We start from the raw sequence: 24,199 nt of genomic DNA on the forward strand, positions 1-24,199 counted from the left end.
ATAAAAGTGGCCTACCGTTGCGTTTATACAAGGTACGTACATAGTCTACGTGCTATATGGTTTAGAAACATGCCTTAGGGATGTTTTTATTTATTAGTATCATGTATAGGACCTTGTTGTTCATGTATATGATTTACTATAATTACTTTACATGTTACTTGCCTGTGTGCTACATGTAAACTGAGAATATGTATGAGTATGACTTGTTTGTATGGAAGTTTGATGCAAGCAAATAAGTTCAGTTTGGTATTAATTCGTAAGTGGATTAATTTAAGTAAGTTGGAATCATGTGTTACATAGATTCTTGGAGATTATTTATTTATCTTATAAGAACCGTGGATCTTATTTGGTAAGTATGGATTATACCTATATAAAGGTACGGATTTCTGTTTGGCTGGGTTCAACAAAGGATAAAAAGAAATAAAAGGAGTCTTGATTGATAAGTTGTGAACACTTGTTAATCCAAAGATAAAAAGAATTTGTTATTATGTGGTTGCGAATTGTGTGTTATTTGGTTCTTGTGGTGTCAACACAAGTATTAAAATGAATGCAACGTAAAGTGAAACGAGAATAAGTTATAGACTTTAGACTGGTGCACGTCTAGAGTTGGACATAAGGGTTGGGGTTATGGTGAGCGTGCCATAGCTTTTCTAGGAATGGGTTGATCACCATCCCTTTTTATTCAAAGGTTCCTCGATATCGCAGGTCACTCTGAAATGCGGAGTCGCGCCCCATTTCATTTTTTATTGGCAGGACAACTCGTAATAACTATTCCATTAAAGTGATAAAAGTTTTAAGTTTAGTTCAGTAAAAGTTGTCTGCAGAGTATTTTTATTATGTTATTATTTATCCTGCAAGTTTATGTTGTAGTATCATGTTTAGGATTATTTATGTCTGATATGTAGTACTCAGCTTTGCTGATTACGTGCTTGTCTGTGTTTGTGATCATGGCTTTGCCTATTGATCCTGTGGTGATCCTTCGGGGGAGCAGAGTCAAGAAAGCATTGACATTACAGGTTCGAAGATGCATACCATTGGGGAATCTGGAATGGAGAGGCTTTTGTGACATTAGTATTATAGTTGTTTTCGTAGGAACATTATTTAAGTTTGAGTTTATTTAGTTGGTGTGTTAAGTTTGACATTGTCATTTGGTTTCATAAGTTTAATAAAGTTGATTTTTGTTTTAATAAGTTTTCCGCTGCAACATTCTGAGTAAGCCGAAACGTTATCACACGGGCGATAATGCCTGGGTAATTCTCTAGTTTGTTATAAAGGTATTTTCTAGAAAGAGAGAATTATCGGGGTGTTACAAAGTGGTATAAGAGCTTTAGGTTAGTTTAAGACTTATAGGCGCCTAACTAACTAGCTTATTAAGTGACTTTAGTTTTAAGTTACCTAGCTTATGGGTTATTTGAAGGAAACCTTAGTATGCTCCTACGTTTCATTTCGAAAAGTGAGACAAAATATTTGAGGATCAAAATTTTTTTTTAAGAACCGAAATTTTTCGGAAATTAGGTTCGAAATTGTGTTTTTTTCGAAAGTTGAGAGTCGAAAAAAAAAAAAAATTTTCGAAAAACGTGCTGAGTTCGAAAAAAAAAAAAAAAATTTCGAGTAACATTTTTTTTCGAGTAACCTTGGAGTTCAAAATTTGTTTTCTTAGAAAAATTTATTTTAGGCACAAAAGTAATGTATTTATAAAAAGTGTCTGCATTATTTTCATGCCTTTAAAGGTTTATAGCATGACATTGTGAGAATGGGTAGTATAGAAAGGGCATATAGGATAGAAATATTATATGCCTGCATTGAAAAATTAGTTCAGCATCATCATTATTTTCTTCCCTGCAAATAAGTGCATTATTATTTTTCTTCCCTACTAATGATGCATGAATGTTTTCTTCCCTGCTAATTGTTATATCCTTTTTGCCTTAAGGTGTTATATTTTACATGCCTTTGTTTTTACCCTTTGATTCTTGGTGGGAACACGTTAAGGAAGAGTGCTAAACCTTTTGGTTTATTGTGATGTAGCTCTACTATTATGGCTGCAAATTTAGGAAACTATTTTAACCCTATCGTCCTGACTGACGATGAAGACGACGACCATCATCCACCCATTGACCATAGGGAATATGAAGAACTGCATTGGATAATGCGTCGCATCTTGAGAAGACATTATGCTAGGGATGATGAAGTCATCATAGAAATGGATCATGCTAGAGGTACTACCAGGGAAGACATATATGATGCATGTATGAGGGTGGAATCTGAACCTGAGGAAGACTTGGACACCATACCTACTAGGCAGTCTAAGATCAAGAGAAAATTCGTTGACTACTATGAGACTGACGAAGAGGACGAAGTTAGTGATGAAGACTTTGTACCTCAACAATATAAGGAAGATAAGGATAAGGATGGCAGTGTAGTGCCATAAGTTATATACATATAGATATTTTTTTTATATATAGACGTACATAAGGTTTTAGTTATAAGAATAATGTTGGGTATGTGCCAACAAACAAAAGTGTTTTATAGGATTAGCATTTTAGGAAATATATATATATACTAGTGTGTTATTTATTTCACATTTTTCTTTTTCCCTTCTATGGAAGAATAAAATTTAGTTTGTTTATTCAAGGAGTAAAAATTTATTTTTGGACACGTAATGGGGAATATTTTTTTTTATTTTCATTATGTGATTACAATTTTCTTGCTTAAATTCATATGACTATGAATTTATTTACGTGAATAACTGTATGAATATTAGTGAACATTCCATGTTGAAACTTAGTGAAATTGTATGTTGATGCGATCTTTAGTGATCAAATCAAGTATTGTCTTGCTTAGATGCTAGAGTTTTCTGGAACCTGAGTAGAGTTATATTACTTTCAGGTCCCGAAGTAGAATGGCTAACAACACTGAACTAGCTGATGCTATTCGCCTATTGGCGGAGAAACTGAATCAGGACAAGGTTGAACGTCCAGAGACTGCTGGAGAGATGTTTGAAAGACTGTCCAAAGTGAAACCACCTTACTTTAAGGGACAAGCTGACCCTACTTTCCTAGAAAACTGGATTAGGGAATTTGAAAAGTTGTTTGAGGTAGTAAATTGCCCTGCTGATATGAGAGTAGGACAAGCTGTTTATACCTAAAGGATGAGGCTGATTTGTGGTGGAGAGAAAATGGGGCTAGATTGAGTGCTGCTGAGGGATTCAATTGGGAAGCCTTTGTGATTGTGCTGAGAGGAAAGTTTTACCCTGCCTTCATGAGAAAGCAGAAAGCCCAAGAGTTCATTAACCTTAATGGATAGTATGACTATTCTGAATATTAAGTAAGTTCATAACCTTGTCTAGGTTTGCACCTGAGGTGGTAGCTACTGAGGAGCTTAAGGCTCAGAGGTTCGACAAGGGTTGACTGATGAGATCCAGTGGGTTAGGGGGTGAACCTTTACATCTTAGATGTAGTGTATGGGAGAGCTTCTCATATTTATGGTTGCAATCGAGAAGGGATAAGAAGGCTGGAATAGTTGGTGAAAAGAGAAAGGAGGTTAGTACTGGGGAAACCAAAGTAACTTTAAGAAAAACCGGAATGGGAATGGGAATTTCAAGGAAGAACAACCAGGAAACCGTAGTCAGGGTAGACCTGAAGGGGTACCATTGCAAGAAGTGCAACAAAAACCATCCTGGGAGGACTGTAAGGGAGACTAGTGACCTGTCATTACTGCCAGAAGAAGGGTCATAGAGAGTTTGAGTGCTACGCCAAGCACGGAAAGATTGAAGATCAGGGAAAGGTAATCAGGCTAGACCAGGGTCTAATCAAATAGGGAACCAGGGTCCTAAGCCTGGAGGTCAGAATAACCAAGGAACCATAGTAGGCCTACTGCTAATGATAATCCTACCCAGAACAAACCTGCAGGAAAAGTGTTCGTGATGAGTCATAACGAGGCAGAGAGATCTGCGGATGTGGTAACTGGTAATTTCTCTATCAACTCAGTTTTCGTTAAAACGTTATTCGATTCGGGGGCTACTATTCTTTTATTTCGCCTTCTGTTTTAAAGAGTCTGGGATTGGTGGAGTATGAGTCAATTGACTTGTCTGTTAGTATTCCTACTGGGGAAGTCGTTAAGTGTACTAAGTTTTTAAGAACTTACCTTTGAAGATAGGAGGGAGTGTCTTTCCATCCGATTTGATCGAGTTTAACTTAGGAGATTTAGATGTGATTCTTGGGATGAACTGGTTGAGTCATTACAAGGCCAGGATCGATTGTGAAGTCCAGAAAGTAGTGTTGAGAAACCCTTCGGGAAAATTTACCTCATATAGACGATTTGGGAAACCTAAAAACTTTGGGGTGATCTCTGCTCTGCAAGTGCAGAAGTTGATGAGAAAGGGGTGTGAGCTGTTTTTCTGTAGCGTGCAAGATGTGAGTAAAGAAGTCGAGTTGAAACTTGAGGATGTTCCGATAGTGAATGAGTTTATGGACGTATTTCCGAGTGAAATTTCAGGATGCCGCCTGCAAGAGCTGTTGAGTTTACCATAGACTTAGTTCCTGGAACTGCACCTATATCTAAGGCACCTTATAGAATGGCACCTCCTGAGATGAGTGAGTTAAAGACACAATTGCAAGAACTTTTGGATAAGGGTTATATCAGACCTAGTGCATCGCCTTGGGGAGCTCCTGTTTTGTTCGTGAAGAAAAAGGATGGGAGTATGAGGTTATGTATAGACTATAGGGAGTTGAATAATGTTACCATCAAAAACAAGTACCCTTTGCCTAGAATAGATGACCTATTCGATCAACTTAATGGAGCGAGTGTGTTCTCGAAGATTGACTTACGTTCAGGATATCATCAATTGAGGGTAGCTGATAAGGATGTACCTAAGACTGCCTTTAGAACGCGTTATGGTCACTACGAGTTCACTGTAATGCCATTTGGGTTAACCAATGCTCCTGCTATATTTATGGACTTGATGAAAGAATCTTTCACGAGTTTTTAGATAAGTTCGTAGTGGTTTTCATTGATGACATTTTGAATATTCGAGGAATGAAACCGAGCATGATGAACATTTGAGGATTATTTGGAAACCTTGAGGAAGAACCAACTATATGCCAAGTTCTCTAAGTGTGAATTTCGTTTGGAGAAAGTAGCATTCTTGGGTCATTTTGTGTCTAAGGAAGGAGTCTCTGTAGATCCTGCTAAGATTCAAGCTGTGAGTGAGTGGCCAACTCCAAAGAGTGTGACTGACATTAGAGTTTCTTGGGTTTAGCTGGCTATTATAGGAGATTTGTGAGAGATTTCTCGAAAGATAGCAAGACCTATGACTAATCTGATGAAAAAGGAGTCCAAGTTTGAGTGGAATGAGAAGTGTGAGGAAGCTTTCCAGATCTTGAAGGATCGTTTAACCACTGCACCTGTCTTAACCCTACCTGATGGGAATGAGGGATTTGAGGTCTATAGTGATGCTTCGAAGAATGGTTTGGGTTGTGTATTGCAACAGAATGGTAAGGTAATAGCTTATGCATCGCGTCAACTGAAACCTTATGAGGCTAATTACCCTACCCATGATCTAGAGTTAGCTGCCATAGTGTTTGCATTGAAGATTTGGAGACATTATCTTTATGGGGCAACTTGCAAGATATTTACAGACCATAAGAGCTTGAATACATATTTACCCAAAAAGACTTGAATATGAGCAAAGAGATGGCTAGAGTTGATTAAGGATTCGATCTAGAATCCAGTATCATGAGGGGAAAGCAAATGTGGTTGCTGACGCCTTGAGTCGGAAATCGAGTCATAGCTTGAGTGCTTTGATAGTCCCTGAGGAGTTGTGTAGAGATATGCAAAGGTTGAACCTAGAAATTTTAAATCCTGGGGAAAGCAAGGCTAGACTTAGTAACCTTTCTTTGGGAGTGTCAGTTTTCGATGAGATCATTGAGGGTCAAGCTGGGGATGAGCATCTAGATAAGATTAAAGAGAAAATGAAGCAAGGTAAGGAAGTAGACTTCAAGATTCATGATGATGGGAGTCTAAGGTTTAAAGGAAGGTGGTGTGTACCACAAAAGTGCAACGACCTAAAAAGACGTCTTATGGATGAGGGGCATAATACTCCGTATTCTGTGCACCCTGGGGGTGACAAATGTATAAGGATCTTAAGGTGATATATTGGTGGCCGAACATGAAGCGCGAAGTAGCTGAGTATGTGTCTAAGTGTCTAACCTGCCAGAAAGTGAAGATAGATCATAAGAGGCCCATGGGGACAGTCCAACCACTAGAGGTTCCTGGATGGAAGTGGGATTCGATTTCTATGGACTTTGTGACTGCCTTACCCAAGTCGAGGAGTGGAAATGATACCATTTGGGTATAGTGGATAGACTGACCAAGTCCGCTGTTTTCATACCTATTAAGGAGACATGGAAGAAGAAGCAACTCGCTACAACCTATATCAAGCATGTAGTGAGGTTGCACGGAGTTCCAAAGGACATTATTTCGGATCGTGACTCTAGATTTCTATCGAAGTTTTGGAAAAAGGTCCAAACAAACCTTGGGACAACATTAAAGATGAGTACCGCCTTTCACCCTGCGACCGATGGTCAGACTGAGAGGACTAACCAAACTATGGAAGATATGTTGCGAGCTTGTGCTATAGATTTTCAAGGAAGTTGGGAGGACCAATTAGATTTGATTGAGTTCTCTTACAATAATAGTTACCATGCGAGTAAAGATGGCACCTTTTGAGGCGTTATATGGACGGAAGTGTAGAAGTCCCATTTGCTGGAATGACTATAGTGAGAATGTAGTTTTGGGGACAGAATTCATTGAGGAGACCGTCAAGAACGTTAGATTGATTCAGGCTCGAATTCAAGCTGCGCAAGATAGGCAGAAGAGTTATGCAGACTTAAAACGGCGCGAAGATGAGTTCGCTGTAGGTGATAAAGTATTCCTGAAAGTATCACCCACCAAAGGCGTTATGAGATTTGGGAAAAAGGGCAAGCTGAGTGCTAAATATGTAGGCCCATATGAGATTTTGGAGCGCATTGGGAAAGTAGCTTATAGATTGGCATTGCCAATGGAGTTTGAAAAGATGCATGATGTTTTCATATATCCCAATTGAAGCGCTATATCCCTGATGAGCGCCATGTGTTAGAGCCTGAACGAGTTCAGATAGATAGTAGCCTCACTTATGAGGAAAGACCTGTCAAGATTCTCGACAGGAAAGTGCGTAGTACGCGTAACAAGGATGTTCATATTGTCAAAGTTCTTTGGTCTAACCACGAGTCAGAAGAGGCAACGTGGGAAGCCGAAGAGGATATGAAGAAAAAGTATCCAGACCTATTCCTTGAGGTGAGTTACGAGGGCGTAACTCGTTTTCTTTAAGGGGGTAGAATGCGATAAATTTCGCGCTTTTTGTCTATTTTTATGAGTTTTCATGTATATGTATGCCTATGTTGGGCAATTTGCACATGTTAGTGCAAAAGAAGTAGAGTCTCCGCATAAGAAAAGTGTTCTAAGTAACACAAGTGTTTTAAAAATGGGAAAGTGCACGAGAGGCACTACCTTTTCCCCAAAAAGTTTTCGAAATGTTTAGTTCAAACTTTTGAAAGTACGAGGGTTTTGTGTTAAGTTTCGGGACGAAACTTCTTTTAAGGGGGTAGACTGTAATCCCCCACATTTTTAAAGGATTTTCATAAATATATTAAGTATTTATGTAATTATATTTAAATCCAAATGAGTTTGGAAAATGATTTGACTTTTAAAAAGGGTTGACTATTTTAAAAGTCAACTAAAAATATTTTTCTTAGCTTAATAAAATTTGTAATATTTTAATTAAGCGTGTTTTAAATAAGAGTTTAATTATTAAAAGCACATTTGAAAAGAAAACTTAATGGAATCGAAAGCCCAAAAGTAAAAAAAGGGAAAGGATGATTTGATGACTAAAGTCCTAATAAGCCCATCTTGTTAGTCATCAAAGTTTTAATTATTGAAATTCTTTTCCTAAGCCCAATAGGATTAGCCTATTTAAATATCCTAAAAACCCAAATATTTTGCCCTACACTTTATTTTCTCTCTCCTCCCTTGCACGTGATTTCCGAATTCTCTCTCACTCGACATTTTCTCTCTCCTCTTCCTCTTGAGCTGAGTTTCATATTTCCTCTCAAAAATCGTTTCTTCTTCGCTAAGTAACGTTCAACAAAAAGTCACAAACATTTCTTGAAGCCGAAAATCCTGCTGCCCGCCGGTCCTTGCTGCTGTTTCCAGTCCGGCGCCCCTTTCCTCCTTTTGTTTCGGTTGTTTTCTTTACTTCTCCTTTAAGATTCCATTAAAGTCCTAAATTTTATTTCTATTTACATGATTATAATTTGAATTATTATTTATTATGAAAAGCTTAGTTTCGGTTTTCATATCATAAAAGAAAAATTTTCAGATTTATTATTTTTAGTTTTAATCATGAAAGATGTGATTTTTAGGGTTTTAAATCACTAGAAATCGTATATTTAAAGTATGAATATGAATTTTGATTGGAATACGATTTTTATATGCATTTAAAATATTTTCAGAAGGTTTAGAAAATTTTATAAATGCTGGAAATTCAGAAAGTTAGTATTTTAAGGTTTTTAATGTTTTTAATCACTAGAATAGTTGTACTATACTAGGGATTAAAAATAACGAGAGTTTAAATTATAAAAACGATTTTTAAAGACGTTTAAAAGGGTTTGGGACGTTTTTAAAGTTGCTGTATTTTTTTAGTTCAAGTATTTACTTGATTATTTGGTTGTTCTAGGCGGAGAATTCACTGTAGGGGACTTTTAGGCATAAAAGTGGCCTACCGTTGCGTTTATACAAGGTACGTACATAGTCTACGTGCTATATGGTTTAGAAACATGCCTTAGGGATGTTTTTATTTATTAGTATCATGTATAGGACCTTGTTGTTCATGTATATGATTTACTATAATTACTTTACATGTTACTTGCCTGTGTGCTACATGTAAACTGAGAATATGTATGAGTATGACTTGTTTGTATGGAAGTTTGATGCAAGCAAATAAGTTCAGTTTGGTATTAATTCGTAAGTGGATTAATTTAAGTAAGTTGGAATCATGTGTTACATAGATTCTTGGAGATTATTTATTTATCTTATAAGAACCGTGGATCTTATTTGGTAAGTATGGATTATTCCTATATAAAGGTACGGATTTCTGTTGGCTAGGTTCAACAAAGGATAAAAGGAAATAAAAAGGAGTCTTGATTGATAAGTTGTGAACACTTGTTAATCCAAAGATAAAAAGAATTTGTTATTATGTGGTTGCGAATTGTGTTTTATTTGGTTGTTGTGGTGTCAACACAAGTATTAAAATGAATGCAACGTAAAGTGAAACGAGAATAAGTTATAAGACTTTAGACTGGTGCACGTCTAGAGTTGGACATAAGGGTTGGGGTTATGGTGAGCGTGCCATAGCTTTTCTAGGAATGGGTTGATCACCATCCCTTTTTATTCAAAGGTTCCTCGATATCGCAGGTCACTCTGAAATGCGGAGTCGCGCCCCCATTTCATTTTTATTGGCAGGACAACTCGTCTAATAACTATTCCATTAAAGTGATAAAAGATGTTTAAGTTTAGTTCAGTAAAAGTTGTCTGCAGAGTATTACTTACTTATGTTATTATTTATCCCTGCAAGTTTATGTTTGTAGTATCATGTTTAGGATTATTTATGTCTGATATGTAGTACTCAGCTTTGCTGATTACGTGCTTGTCTGTGTTTGTGATCATGGCTTTGCCTATTGATCCTGTGGTGATCCTTCGGGGAGCAGAGTCAAGAAAGCATTGACATTACAGGTTCGAAGATGCATACCATTGGGGAATCTGGAATGGAGAGGCTTTTGTGACATTAGTATTATTTAAGTTGTTTTCGTAGGAACATCTTCATTTAAGTTTGAGGTTTATTTAGTTGGTGTGTTAAGTTTGACATTGTCATTTGGTTTCATAAGTTTAATAAAGTTGATTTTTGTTTTAATAAGTTTTCCGCTGCAACATTCTGAGTAAGCCGAAACGTTATCACACGGGCGATAATGCCTGGGTAATTCTCTAGGTTTGTTATAAAGGTATTTTCTAGAAAGAGAGAATTATCGGGGTGTTACAGAGGGTATTGGATGAATTTTTTAATTTGTCTGGGTATTTGGTGAAAAAAACCCTTAGAAATAAAAATCTGATTTTCTAAATATCCTTTAAAATGATTTATTAGAAATAATTAATATTAAAATATTAAAAATACAATTAATTGTTAGGAAAGTTAATTGGACTTTTAAAACTAAGCTTGGATTTAATAAATAAACTTTATATTTTCGAAATGTTTTTGGACTTTATTCGATTGCTCCTCATTTCGACCGAACCAATTAAGACGATAGTACGTTTCAATTTTCATCATTAAGTACTCAATGGGGAGACACGATTTTTGTGTCTATACCTACAAACACTACACGACTTGCAAATGGCCTACAACTGTCTTGTATAATATCATGGTCTAGCATCTCTTGAACCACATTCTCTATGGCATCTTTTTGTTTAAGAGGATACCTGTATGGCCTAATATTGACTGGTCGTGACCCAGGTAATAAGTGAACTTTATGATCAAACAAAGGTCTGCTAGGAGATAGGATTGTAGGTTCTTCAAAAAGAGGTTTATACTTGTCTAAAGACCGAGTAATTATGGGGCAGCAAGTGGTTCAATAGTATGAGATACGCATGTAGGGATAGAACTTAGAAGACAAACCATCATCAATAGAGGGTGTAATAGCTGCCTGCAAGAAGCATAATTGTACAGTATAGCCCTGGAACGGACCAATTTCTGAACAATAGATCCTGTGATTGTAGTGACGTTGTTAGAAGAAATCCCTCTTAAAACATGATGAGCTCCATTGTAGGTGAACTCCATCTTGAGGTTCTGGAAATTCCATTGAATTGTGCCCAATGATTTAAGCCATTGTACTCCAAGAACTATATCACAACCCCAAGTGGTATAAGGATAGCATCTGTGACAAAGATAGTGTTTAGAAGCCTCCATTTAAAAGCTTTGCACATGGACTTGCCATAGAGTGTATTGCTATCTGCTATAGAGACTGATTGAACAGGCATGGTAGCAATATAATGGTACATCCCAACTTCATGGCAAGTGACACATCCACAGAGTTATGAGTACTGTCGGAATCAATTAAGATATGGAGTGATCTTTTACGAACATAACCAGTCACTCTCATGGTGTTATAACCAACATTGCCAAATGGGGACTAATTGAAATATAAGGTTCTTTTTTCAAACATCTCCACAGTATCTCCTACACCTTCCATACCATACTCATCATCAAAGACAGGAATCCCTATAGCAAACAATTGAGTATGCTTAATCTGATACTTGTGGCCCCTCTCATAAGGTGCATGACAAAATAGCATAAATCCTTGGCTTTTCTATCTGCTCTTTCAACTGTTGTGAGGTATCTAGTTTGCATGTAGGGTCGTATCCAGTAGCAGTTGCCAAAAAAAAGTTTATCTAATAGCATAATTAAACAATTAAACCTATAGAAATCGAGGCCTTGGAAAAAGACGAAAACTCAATCAATCACAACAGTATAATATCTCTTTTATAAACCCTCTTAAGTCTTAACAATAGCTGTTGCCAAGGAAATATAACGAAGATATGATTTTGCAGCTTGAAAAACAACTGAATCAAAAATAGCTAAGGGATTATCTTCTTCATTTTTATGCGGTTTTTTTTAAAAAAAATCTGATCAGTTGAACCAGGAGCATAAGACCATGACCAAAAAAAATTATGTTGGTATTCCAAGGCACCGAAAGAAAATTTTGGTGGTTCCATGGAGGAACCGCCTGAAATTTTCAGTTCCACCACAGTGCAACCGAAAATTTTCGCAAGTTCCAACACTTAACCACCGAAAATTGCGTTCGGTTCTTGCATTTAAAAATATTCTCGTGTTCAAAAAAATTTCATTATTTTAGTCTTGCGACTATTATACCCAGTGAAGGTGGTGCTCTGGAGAGGATGGGACTCGCCATGGCGGGATGGTGGCTGCCATTTTCAGTTCAAGCTGGTGTAAATAGTTGAAGGTGGTGGTGGTTGCATGTGGATGGAGAGAGAGAGTGAAGTGAGGAAGGAATGGGGGAATTGTGGAAAAAGTACAACAAAAATAAAGGCGATGTTAGCAATATACAAGCGGTATTTAGAACACCCTTGAAAAAATACAAGTTGGATAGTACTCCGAATGTGGTGATTCTATCCAAATACTAGTTGAGAAACCAACCTTGTGTGTGAAAATATTAGTGTAAATTGACTAAAGAACCCTGGTAACAGTGCTCAATATATCAAGTGGCATTTTTTTGATAGAATGATACGCAGCCAACACTAAGTGCCTCGTCCAATAGCATATAATTTTTTCAAACAATTTGCAACTTATTTCAATCTTTAATTTACAAGGCACTCAACAATTACTAATACACATGCCAACCAAATTTAACATTATTCACAACGCTGCTTTAAAGCATTAGAAACACGTCTAGAAACATGAGCTCCGGATAAAATCATACCAATTGCCACTTAGAACTCTCGATCAGGGAACAGAGATGGAGCAACCAAGGACCATATGTACAAAGCTGCAGTTGCCCATCCAGTGACTATGCGGACCCAAACAGATGACCACCCCACATCTACGAGCTTACCACTTTCCCCAACTGAAGTGGTCCACCCAGTCAAAAGCATGGCCGAATACATGCTAGCGAGAGAGAAGATGATATGGAAGAACGAGTAAGAGTAACTAACTGGCTTAGCCTTTTCCTTCTCTTCCTCTTCAGCAACTTTGTCTAGTGGAAGTAAGGGCCTTCCAGCACCTTCACAGATGGGAAAAATCAAGGTCAATACAAGAAAAAAAATAATGTGAAAGCACAAAGATCCCACAGCTAAGAATCAGTAATTATAACATGACGTACTGACAAGCACATCAAATTAACATTAACCCAACACCTCTACAGAGGCTCACCCCCTTAAAGTAAAAGTTGACCTTCAAATCAGAATGCAATATCTATACTTCAAAATAGATAAAAAGCACAACAGTTTAACAAGCCAGTTAAATTTAGTTCGCCATAATGCAATACCCAAACAACGGTGAAAATTCTGGCTCTGTAGAAATTTGGAAACAGAACGGCAATCTCTCATTAAGCAAACATGTCAGCACAAAATCAGTGGCATAAACTAAATTATATTAATATGATAAAATCATCACAATTGAAAAGATTACTGTGGGATTAGTCAATAGTCATGCATTTACTTGTGTCAACATTACCCTCAACAAACCAACAATAGATGTGAGATATCACAAATGCAGCATAAGGGGAAAAGTCCAACTCATTTACAGCCAATCAAACCAAGACATTATCCCTAAAATGCCAAAACCGAAACTGCCCAGCACTTTACCTGCACGGGGTGAACTGGGAGGGGAGAGTAGAGTTGTAGAAGAACCAGCACGAACAGCAGAGTAGACAACAGAGAGTACAGTAGTAAGAAGCCCAAGGGTGAGTGAAGTTGTTGAAACAGCTTGGGAATGCTTGTGAAGGCCATTGCATTGATAATCCCGGGGTTCACTAGCAAGTCCGCTATAACACAGGTACATACAGTAAAGTGATATAACTGACGCTGGCAAAATGCTACCATTGACCTGCAACATGGAAGCTCACAGTTCAAGTAGATTGTACTCAGATATCCAACTATTGACACCAAAACAAAATGACCCAATATCCCACCTACCTGTCCCGCAAATCCCATGGTCCCAATCCCCCTCCCCACATGAAAGAAAAAAGGATGGTTGAGAGCAATTACATGCCATATAGTACCTTGCAAGCTTCATTCAGCAATATAAGAAACATATTGATGCACAGAGAGAAATTTTGATTCAGGAAATTGCCAAAAAAAGTAGAAAATGGAACTAGAGAGTAGAGGAACCAGTGTCACATAGTTCGCGGATCTTTTTGGATTGCAGAACGGGTACGGGATTGCAATTCACTAGTTGGCTGAATTTCGGATCGCAGGGGATACTTTTTTTGTTCGACTTTTGGGATCATGATTTTTTTAGGAAATTATTCGGTTCGCTCATGCATTTTTCTAGTCATATTCCTTCCTAATTATATAAATATGAAGTTTTATTCAATAAAAAAAAAAATGAAGTTGTAGTGTACAGCTATGCACGTATCATGTGGGTGCCTTTTCCCTTCCCACCTCAGATTGATTAACTAAAATTACTTTTGACTTTTCGACCCCCACCCCATCGGACCCTATCACTCGCTCTCTCTCCAATAATCAGCATCCCCTCTCTCTTTCTTCTAGCAACCGGCCGCCGGCAATGAAGCCGATAACCTTGCATCCCCACGGCGACCTAAAGCCCCTAATCACCTTTCTCCTTCCCCTTGATTAGATCGCTCAATTATCAGATCTAGGGTTTGTTTTCTTGAACCCTAACTCTGAAATTCCCTCAATTAAAGCCTCCTCTCCCAAGTCCCAATCGTCCTATTATATACAAACAGAGAATGATCATTTGAATTTTGGTACGCCAATTTGGCCGAATTGGATTGCGTACCCCAGCAATTTGGCTGCCAACTAACCCCGTTTCGGAACCAGCAACTGAAATGCAGTTCGCTTGAGAGAGACAATAAACAAGTCCTTATATCAGGTATAGAATACAATTTTACTTTTTTGTTTTAATGAACTTTATCAAATGAGGAAAGGATGGACTCAAAACTAACGACAACAGAAATTTCAGAAATAAAAATACTCACCGCTGGGTGTAGAGCCACTATTGCAAAAACTAATGCAAAAATAAGGGTCATCACAATGAAAAAGCTGTTGAGCCCACAATCTTGTCCGGATGGTGTAAACCAATGGAAAAGAAGAGCCGAGAAGGACAAGGTTGCCACGTAACAGATGAGTGACACGACGAACAGAGCAACGTACCTTAATCGACAGAGATTCACAATACACAGGTCAGGAAGATCCGTATAAATAAGAGATCACGTTAAGAAAAGCAATTATCAATAACAAAGAGCAAAGGCTCACTACCAGAACTGCTCATTGTACCCAACCCATTTGTCGTTCCACCCATGAACAAAATCCAGCAAGAGCACAACTTGAACAAAAAGAAATAATCCAGCACCAAACTTCGAGGTTGCCTCTGCAATAACAAAAGTACACATTAAACATAAACTTACTTAAACACAATTTTTTTTTTTAAAAAAAATATAGTATGAGACAGACAAAGCTAGCTTTAACAAACATAATGATCCAGTTAAGTTAGGACTTAGGAGGACATAGTCAAAATTTGGGAAGAGGATCAAAGGGGTTGACTGATCATTCTAGTCTAGCAATTGCTTTTGGCGTGAGTTTGCCTTCCTTGTTGATGACTACCCATGCTCCTAATTTAGAAGGGTAGGGAAAAAAAACCTTTCAGACCGTTTGGTTGAAGAATCCTTTGTGATTTAAGCAGAGGCACTACACAACCCCCCCCCCCCCCCAAAAAAAACTTTGTTACCCTACCCTTCCGAAGGCTTGTGATTCAATTCCAAGTACAGATGCAAAGATCTAAAGCCACCACCATCATAGCCTCGTTTCCTATGTCGCTACCTGTTGCCTTTCTCAGAGACCCACCATCACTTGACTCATCTCTCCTCTAGATCAAATAATGCATGAGCTTAAAAAGGGACTCCAGTGGTCTGCTGGTATTAGAGTATACTACAGGACAATCTACAAAGAGATAGACATATATAAAAAGTATCACATCTTGAGTGAGCAACACTAAATAACTAGAATCATGCAACATGAAATTTAGGTGTACTAAGCCCAGTTTAAAAAGGAGAGAGGTGCACCGAGGCGCAAGGCACACACATTCTGTACGCGAAGCACACTTTTTGTGCCAAAAACCTTTAAAATCAATTATATATACATAATTTATAACAAAAAGTACAACATAATAATGTAAAAAAAATACAAGCTGCTGTAATTAAAAATTATAAGCTACTGCCTACTATTTGTAAAATTTGCTACTGTGAATTAATGATTGCCATACTTTTCATCTACCCATGGAAATTAAGCTACTTGTTGCCAGCTACTGTAATTGAAAAAAAAAAAAAACTGTATATTGTTATTATTCATTAAAAAAAAAAAGTAATCTGGAGACTTTTTTGAGAGGAAGATGAACTGGGAGGGGGAGGGGCGGTTCATCAGAAGAACAGGATCAGACTAGAAGAAGAAAAGGTGAGGCAAAGGAAAAAGAAAAAGTAACAGAGGAAAAAATAGAAAAAAGCACATGACTACTAGCTTCTTAAGTCATTATTTCTCTCTTGTGGAGTGGGTTCCTCTACAATTCACAAGGAGATCGTTAAACACCATTGAAATTTCTTAAAATCACCCTAAAGCACACTTGAAAGTACATGTTTACCCTTACCTTTATCTGCCTTTATCTTCCCTCTCTTTCATCCTCAATTCCTCACCATCACCTAGGTAGCACTGATACGGGGACGGATACGGAAATAAATAATACTCCCTCCGTCCCAAAATATAGTTCTCATTTCCCTTTTTTCACGATAATTTATGCAAGTAAAATCTAAGAGAGATAGTAAAGATTTTATGTTTATTTAAATAAATGTTGTATGGGAAATGATGATTTTTGGAGAGAGAATGGAAAATAATTGGTGAAGAGCATTAATTGTAAGATTTTGGTTGAATAAACAAAGGACAAAACAAAGTTCAAGAAGCAAATAAATGATGGAACACGGATTTTCTTAGCACATTACAGAAAAATATGGAGCTAAACATGGAAATGGGAACTATATTTTGGGACACCCAAAATGGAAATGGGAACTATATTTTGGGACGGGTGGAGTAATTAAATGAATAATCTAACCTTAAAATATTTAATAAATATAATATCTATTTAATTTTGTGCAATTTTGAAAAATTTGATTTTGCCATTTTCCGTACCCATATGTGTCCTCGTATCAGTACTACCTAGGTGATGATGAGGGTGAAAGAGAAGGAACATAAAGGTAGGTAAAGGTGTATGGTGGTAGATAAAGGTAAAGGTATACATGTACTTTCAAGTGTGCTTTGGGGGAACTTGAAGAAATTATGGGGCGGTATTTATTCAAGCGTTATGGTCGAAAAACACAGACCTTCACTTTTGAAGGCACCATTTTTCCTCTATTTCTTCTAGTGTAAAATGAAGCTTTAACTTGACAAACGCCTTAGACCCCCTTGGATAAATGGAAATTTCCACAATAATGTATACTTCTTAATTCTCATACTCAACCAAGTAATTATTCACATTTTCATGGAATGTATTTTCTTGACAATGAATTTTCCTCAAAAATTATACTTACTTATCCAAAGACCCCTTAATACATACTCCCTCTGTCCCTAGATACAATGTCCATTTCTTTTGGGCACAAGTATTAAGAAGAAATCCTGTGTATGACCTTACTTGTATTAAATCATAATTAAATATAAAAGTTGTACACTTTTTATGAATTGTTTATTAAGGAGAGAGGGTGTGGGCCATATGAGAAAGTGAGAGATATTATAAAAATTGAAAGCAAAATAATATTTTAATTGGTGGACCCATACCAAACAAGGAAGTGGGGAAACCTATTTGGGACAAACATGGATGGAAAAATGGGCACTATTTAGGGACGGAGGGAGTACTTCCTTAGTTCTAAAATACTTCCCCCAGTACCAAAAAAAACGCAACAATTGTAATTTTGGGTGTATCAAAATAAATGCAACAATTTATATCTTTCAATTTTAGGTAAGTCTATTACTGCAAAATTACCAAATTACCCCTAATCATGTAAACAAAACCCAGATTATACTTAAGAATCCTACCCTAACTAAAACCCAATATCATTAGAACTTAAGATTCCCATCCTAACGAAAACCCAGTATCACCGCCACTACCATTTCCAAAACCCTAACCACCACCAATTCTAGTACCTCAATCGAGATCGCATTCAAACCCCCCAAAATCCCAAATCCATATCCTATTCAAACCCTGGAGGCCCCAAAATAAAGTTAGTTTGTGAAGGTTGTGGTGCAATTTGTTGTTGTTCGTGTAGATGTCGTGCGATATGTTGTTCGTTGCTTTTGGTCTTCATAACGCGATTTTTGCAGAAGGCGTTGGTGGTGGTTGTTTGTGGTGCGATTTGCTTGGTGGTGGTTATTCGTGGCACGATTTATGGGAAGGCATTGTCCGTGGCGTGATGTGGTGATGAAGGCGGCAGTGATGAGATGGTGGTGAAGGCGACGGTCACGATCTGGTGAAGACGAAGCTGTGTGAAGGTGTCGTGTCGCTGATAAGGCTAATGGTTGTCGGTGAAATTAGTGGTAGGCTGTGCTGATAAGCCTTTCACCTTAAAAGCTTAGATCTTAATCAAACTCATCCCGAGGAGTCCGTGCTACTCCCAATTGTTGGGGTTATTTTGTTACGGAGGAAATAAGTGAAAAACTTCTCTTTTATGCATAAGATCTCAGTTATAATAAAACCACTTCATTGAAGTACCTACTAACTACATATATCATGATAACCAAAGAAATTAATTTATTATAATACAGATGAAAGGTTTAACGACGAACAACTACTTTCTCTGGGTGTGTAGGAAAGCAAATTCGTAAGAAGATTTGCTTTATAATTGTGGGAATTGATCTGATTTCCAAATCGTAGCTAAAGGAGAATTGTAAATACACCAGTACAACAAAGCAGAAACGGGCTTATTTTGGGGAAAAAGAAACAATAATTTCAAGGGTTTGGGGGAAGGGAAAAAGAGAAGGAACAACATGAAAAACAGACACCTCATAGTTATAGGGGAAATCAAAGAGAACAAATAAATAAACTCTTACCATAAAGGCTGATCATTTCATTAGGAAGGAAAAACATCAAGATTACTAGGAGACACCAACAGATTATTTTCATCATCCATCCACCATGATGCAAGTTATCACGAGGATCCTTTTGGTTCTTCACACCAATCATTAGAACAGCTAGAATAGTGAAGAACAGAAAATTTCCCAAACTAACTCGCAGCACGGCATCAGTTTGGAACCATTCCTTGTCAGGAGTTTGTTGAAAATAATTGATCCCTACATAAAAGATTGAAGCCATCAATTTCCCTACTAATGTTTACCCAAAATGCCAGTAGGACCAAAGGACTGATACAGCTAAAATAAATGCTCCACAACATTTTATATTCGAGAACCCAGCCAAAAAGACATGGAAACCATACACAGTCGATGTAATATGCACTTTGACCTGGGCACATAATTATCTACATTAAGCAACTGGAAGGCAGAGTGCAGAAGTGCAAATATCAAAAAGTAGAAATGCCCTTCTTCCCTAAAGAATCTAAATGGATCAACTGTCATAAAAAAAAAAAAAACCTAAAAAACGGAGAATAACTAACATTGTCAATGCTCCTAAAGAGCCTTTTGATGATGAAGTTCTCCCTTCATCTCATTCAATAAATTTTTCACTTATCTCGAGCTGTCATAGATGTCTGATGTCTCTCGTCTCCTCACCCTTATTTCTCTCCCCCCTTAAACAATTTTATAAAATGGCGCTCAGAATATTAAGTAATCCCCAATTTTGTGCCCCTTCAAAATAGATACTCACTACTGTGTCAGCTCAGTTACTTCTCTGCTTTTCGAAATTTCAGCTACCACAGTGAAGTATTGGAATTTTTGGCTACTTCAAAATTCACTGAAAATTTCAGCTACTTCCTAAAACTAGCTGAAGCTTCCCGCTGCTAACTTTATGTAGCGAGAACTTTCAATGATCTTTTGGATATGATAATTTAGTTTCTTCACAGTTTGACATCGAACTAGATCATTTGAACCAGGTCGATTTTGCCAACCCTGGGGTTGTTAGCATAAAAATATATTAACTTTCAACAAACGAAAAAAAGTAGCTTGTGTTTTCAGCTATTCTGAAGATTTAAGCTACTTAAAGCCTGGGGCAACTAATTAAAGAAAGTAGCTTGTGTTTTCAGCTATTTTGAAGATTTCCTTACAAGTAGCTGAAAATTTGGAGCGACTTTCCTTAAGTAGCTGACATTTACAAGACTCATTTAATAAAGCGCGGAAAAGAAACCGAGCCTACGTGGAACACAAGATTGGTATAATTTTTGCACGAGTACCAGATTGGAAATTTCTTGTGTTTTGAGCAGTAGTTTGAAAAAGCGTTCATCTCCTCGATACAATTCTATATCTTTCTCGTCTCATCATCATTTCATCATCCTGCTTTGCAATTCCATAAGCATTTAGCTTATCTATTCTATAAAATCTTTCCTGCTCAACAAGAACTTTCAGCTGCATTAATTACAAAAACTTCTACATGGACCGGTAAGAACAACTTGCTTCCACCTGGAGTAATAGAGCAAAAGCTGTTGGACAAACTAGGAAGAGAGACAAATCTGAGTATGAAAGAGAACCTTTTGACAATTCAGGAATTTACAAAAAATCATGTCGCTTTTTGGGCCACAATATGTGAGTGTAAAATGTCTCAAGGATGTTTCTCCGTACTTTTCATCACTGTTGAAATATTTCATTCTTCTTAAAAACACTCAAAGTGCAAACCAGATAGCTTCTATTTTCAAAATGCTTCACAAAGAGATGCTCAGTGCTCACAAGTCGGAACATATTATGAACCACAAGCCTGAATGTAACTACACAATTATGCACAAAAGAGCACAAAATCAGAAAAACTCAAATAAACGCCTAACAAACTGAACGTTAAGAAGTCATGTGATGTTACTATTCAACTATGACCCACTTCGTGCCTAAATTCCTTGAGACTTTGTCAAGCTTCTATCATGATTCAGCAACAATTGGAACCTTTTCAACTTCCGCTCCAAACTATTCCCTCATACCCCAACCTTAGTTTCCAAAGACGTGATGCACGCCAAGGTGTAAAGGGTACCTAAAGCCTAGGTGCGAAACACGAAGCAAAGGCGTGCATCTCCCGTTTGCAAGGCACACTTTTTCGAATTTTCATAAAGTACTGCAATAAGGTAAACTTAATAAATCGTACACACACGTTTGATATAATATCAACAGATCCTACAATGTTACATAGTAAATCACCAGTATCACATAAAATGCAATAAGGCATCATGTTTTTCCCCTGTAATAAAAAAAATCACAAGTCAAAAGTAAGGAGAGTTGAAAGAATAAGGAAATCCGATAAAGTCTAATATAAGGTGGGTCTTGCATTCTCCCTATATAACATGCATGGTTCTAACTTCTAACTCAAAAATAAACATAGATGATCTCCCTGCTCCACATCTCTAAGTCATCCAGCATACTCACACTGAAATTATAATTACAAGAAAAGAAGTCCCACAAAGAAAAAATGTGACTTTTCACGATCTAATTCTCCTCGACGAAAAAAATACCACAACATAATCAGGGTCCTTAAATTACTTGTATCAAAAACAGTCTTCTTACATGGTAGAATAACAAACTAACTTAATGACTCAGCAGGGAAGTTGCTCATCTACCATCATGTCAGATCTTGGCTTGTAAAGGCAATGAAATTGACTGGAATGATGAAGTGTCGCCAATTTACTCAGTTGAAGCATTTAAAGTTTCACACAACAAAACCCGTACAGCAAATGTAGCAAGCTCTTAGTTCGTTCCTTGATGAGCCAAGCTTCAATGAGCATAAACAAGGTTAAGGCAAGCACGGTGTTTGCGAATGCTAAAGGTACATTAAGGACAGGTTTTGGCAGAGTCTAAGCGGAAAGAACGGCGGTAACATGCACGGCTTACTGAAATAAGGTGTGATTCTTCAAATTAATGATTATACGGGTAAAAAGAGGTTGCAGAGAAGAAATTAATGAAGCCATTTCCCCTTTCTGTATGCGTTAGTGAGCTAACAATGTCCTTTCCAAGCGCCAGGGCAGCTTCAGCACCTACGCATGCCTTTTCAGACAGCCGAGCATGAGCTTCGGCAGCTCCAAACTATGGCATTTACACTTCAGGTGAAAAGGGATGAGAAGTACAGATGCAGAGTAGCATGAGATGTTTGGAGGGAGCCAAATCAGAATACACCTACGATCTTAACTTAAACAATATTTGCAAATTAGGATTTATGGGTGATAGATGAAGAAAGGGGAAATCAGGACCTCTCACCAATGATCTTTGACGCAGATATAATGATGGGCATTCTCCAATTATGAAATTAACGACTAGGATTTATGCAGTGTTGAGACCTTGGAGCATCCAATTAGGGTTCAAATCAAATAGCTCCATGAAATTAAACTCAATTCACCTACCCCTAACAGAACTTTGTGGTGCACTAACCCCAAAGGATTATGTGGAAAAAGAAAATTGATTCACCCGTGATCCTCTAACCCAATGTGAAAGGTAATGCTTCTCCATCCCTCAAGAATTTTTTTTCTACATATCTATCCATTACCATCTGTTACCACTTTAATGGTGGTATTGAGGTTAAAAGAAATACATGGAAAAAAATAACATGAGTTTCCTGGTAGAGTTTCATTACTCATACCACTATATATAACCTGCTACAAACAAGCCCTTCCTTCATAGATAGTGCCAATTTTAATCAAATTACATGCTACATACCCCTTTCATGTAGCTATGCCTGGGCTACCAACATTAAGTGGCTCATCAACTTCTCGAACCTAAATGTAATAATAAAACTTTATACTCCCTCCGTCCCATTTTATAGTGCTTCTATTCCATTTTGACTTTTGAGTGCTCCAAAATGTTCTTGTTTCTCATATTTCTTATTTTGTGATGGTACTTTAATCCTTACATTCCTTCATCAAAAAATTGTTATTCCTCTCTTGTCCTTACTTTTACATGGAAAGTTGTAGCCACATTGCTCACATTTAATATTTGTCCTTATTTTTACATGGAAAGTCATAGCCACATTTAATATTCATACTTTCCAATACAAATTTTTATCTTTTCAATGCAAGCACTAGAAAAATTTAATGCAGAACATAGTTTCCTTAATTCCAGTGCAACATGAGAAACAAGCCCTATAAATTGGGACGGAGGTAGTATTTCTAAGATAGAGATTGCAAAGAATGAAGACCTTCATTAGTTTAGAACCAATCATATCTAGTTATAACAGTTAGGAATTGGGAAGAGCTCGCAATTGAAAAAGTTAAGAGCGATCAAATACGGAAAGATGCAGAAAAGGGTGAAAACAAGAGCTTACAAGGGATCTTCTCCATAAGTGGAGCCGCAACCTCGCGAAGAATCCAGGCAACAATCAACGACAGCGCAAAGAGACCGCAGTAAGCAATACGTGCTGATTTTCGGCTGATTCCAGACACCACAGTTCGACAAGCATCACATGCGCAAGCTGCGCAGCATGATGCTAGACACGAAGCTGCCCACATCTTCTCAACAGTTTAGCGTCGTCGACACAAGATCAATTCAGAACCTGAAAATTTGTATACAATAATGTAATCCCGGAAACAATTTCTCCAACTATAAATTAATTAAAACTTATACAAAATTCGTTTGAAGAGAGATTAAATTCTTGAAAAAGAACCTCGAAAGTTTGAGCAATCAATCAAAACCCTATTTTTTTTCTTTTTTTTTGGGGGGGAGAACACCGTTAATTGCTTTTTGATTTTTTTGGATTGACTAAACAACTTTTATGATACAGCTTTGACTGTTGTAAACCAGTTTGCAATTGCGAAATTGAGGAGAAGAGTAGGGATGGAAAGAGGAGGAGAGAGAAACCTTCGTTGTCGTGAAACGGAGAATCGATGAAGCTTCGGGGAGGTGAAGTTAGGTTGTGGCTTCCTACCGAACGATTGATGACTTCAGGCAGACGACGTATAAAAGAATCTAGAAGCCTACGAGTGAAAGATATTGGGATAAAATTCGGCATTCAATCCAATTCAATTTGAATTAGAGATTTAGAGTAATTTGTATTGGATCGAGCTATGGTTGGATTCGGATTAGATTGTATTGAGCGTAATTGGGTTCAAAAATCGAATAGTATATGTCTTGTATTATGTATTTAGATTGGGTTTAACTTTTAAGTGCTTAACTAATTATTTTTTAAATATAAAAAGCCTAGTCCATAATCGAATAGGCGTTCACTTCAACCCTTCCCCCTAAAATCCTA

At 37.3% G+C, this 24,199-nt stretch overlaps 1 protein-coding gene across 2 annotated transcripts; it reads right to left on the reverse strand.

Annotated features, from left to right (window-relative positions):
• Nucleotides 1-12,398: 12,398 nt before the first annotated feature.
• Nucleotides 12,399-23,965, reverse strand: LOC104901427 (uncharacterized). 2 transcript variants are annotated; one of them, XM_010689009.3, is made up of 7 exons: nucleotides 23,809-23,965; nucleotides 23,276-23,503; nucleotides 18,928-19,167; nucleotides 15,100-15,211; nucleotides 14,820-14,994; nucleotides 13,465-13,705; nucleotides 12,399-12,881 (listed from the first exon to the last, which is right to left on the reverse strand). In XM_010689009.3, the coding sequence occupies exons 2-7, from the start codon at nucleotides 23,457-23,459 to the stop codon at nucleotides 12,592-12,594; spliced, it is 1,242 nt and encodes a 413-aa protein (XP_010687311.1). In that variant the 5' UTR covers nucleotides 23,460-23,503; nucleotides 23,809-23,965; the 3' UTR covers nucleotides 12,399-12,591. The 2 variants fall into 2 exon arrangements, with proteins under 2 accessions (XP_010687311.1, XP_010687312.1); XM_010689010.4 differs by lacking the exon at nucleotides 23,809-23,965 and adding an exon at nucleotides 23,615-23,771.
• Between the last annotated feature and the right edge of the window lie 234 nt (nucleotides 23,966-24,199).

Source organism: Beta vulgaris, chromosome 8 (genome assembly GCF_026745355.1).
Source record: "Beta vulgaris subsp. vulgaris cultivar EL10 chromosome 8, EL10.2, whole genome shotgun sequence".
NCBI lineage: Eukaryota > Viridiplantae > Streptophyta > Magnoliopsida > Caryophyllales > Amaranthaceae > Beta > Beta vulgaris.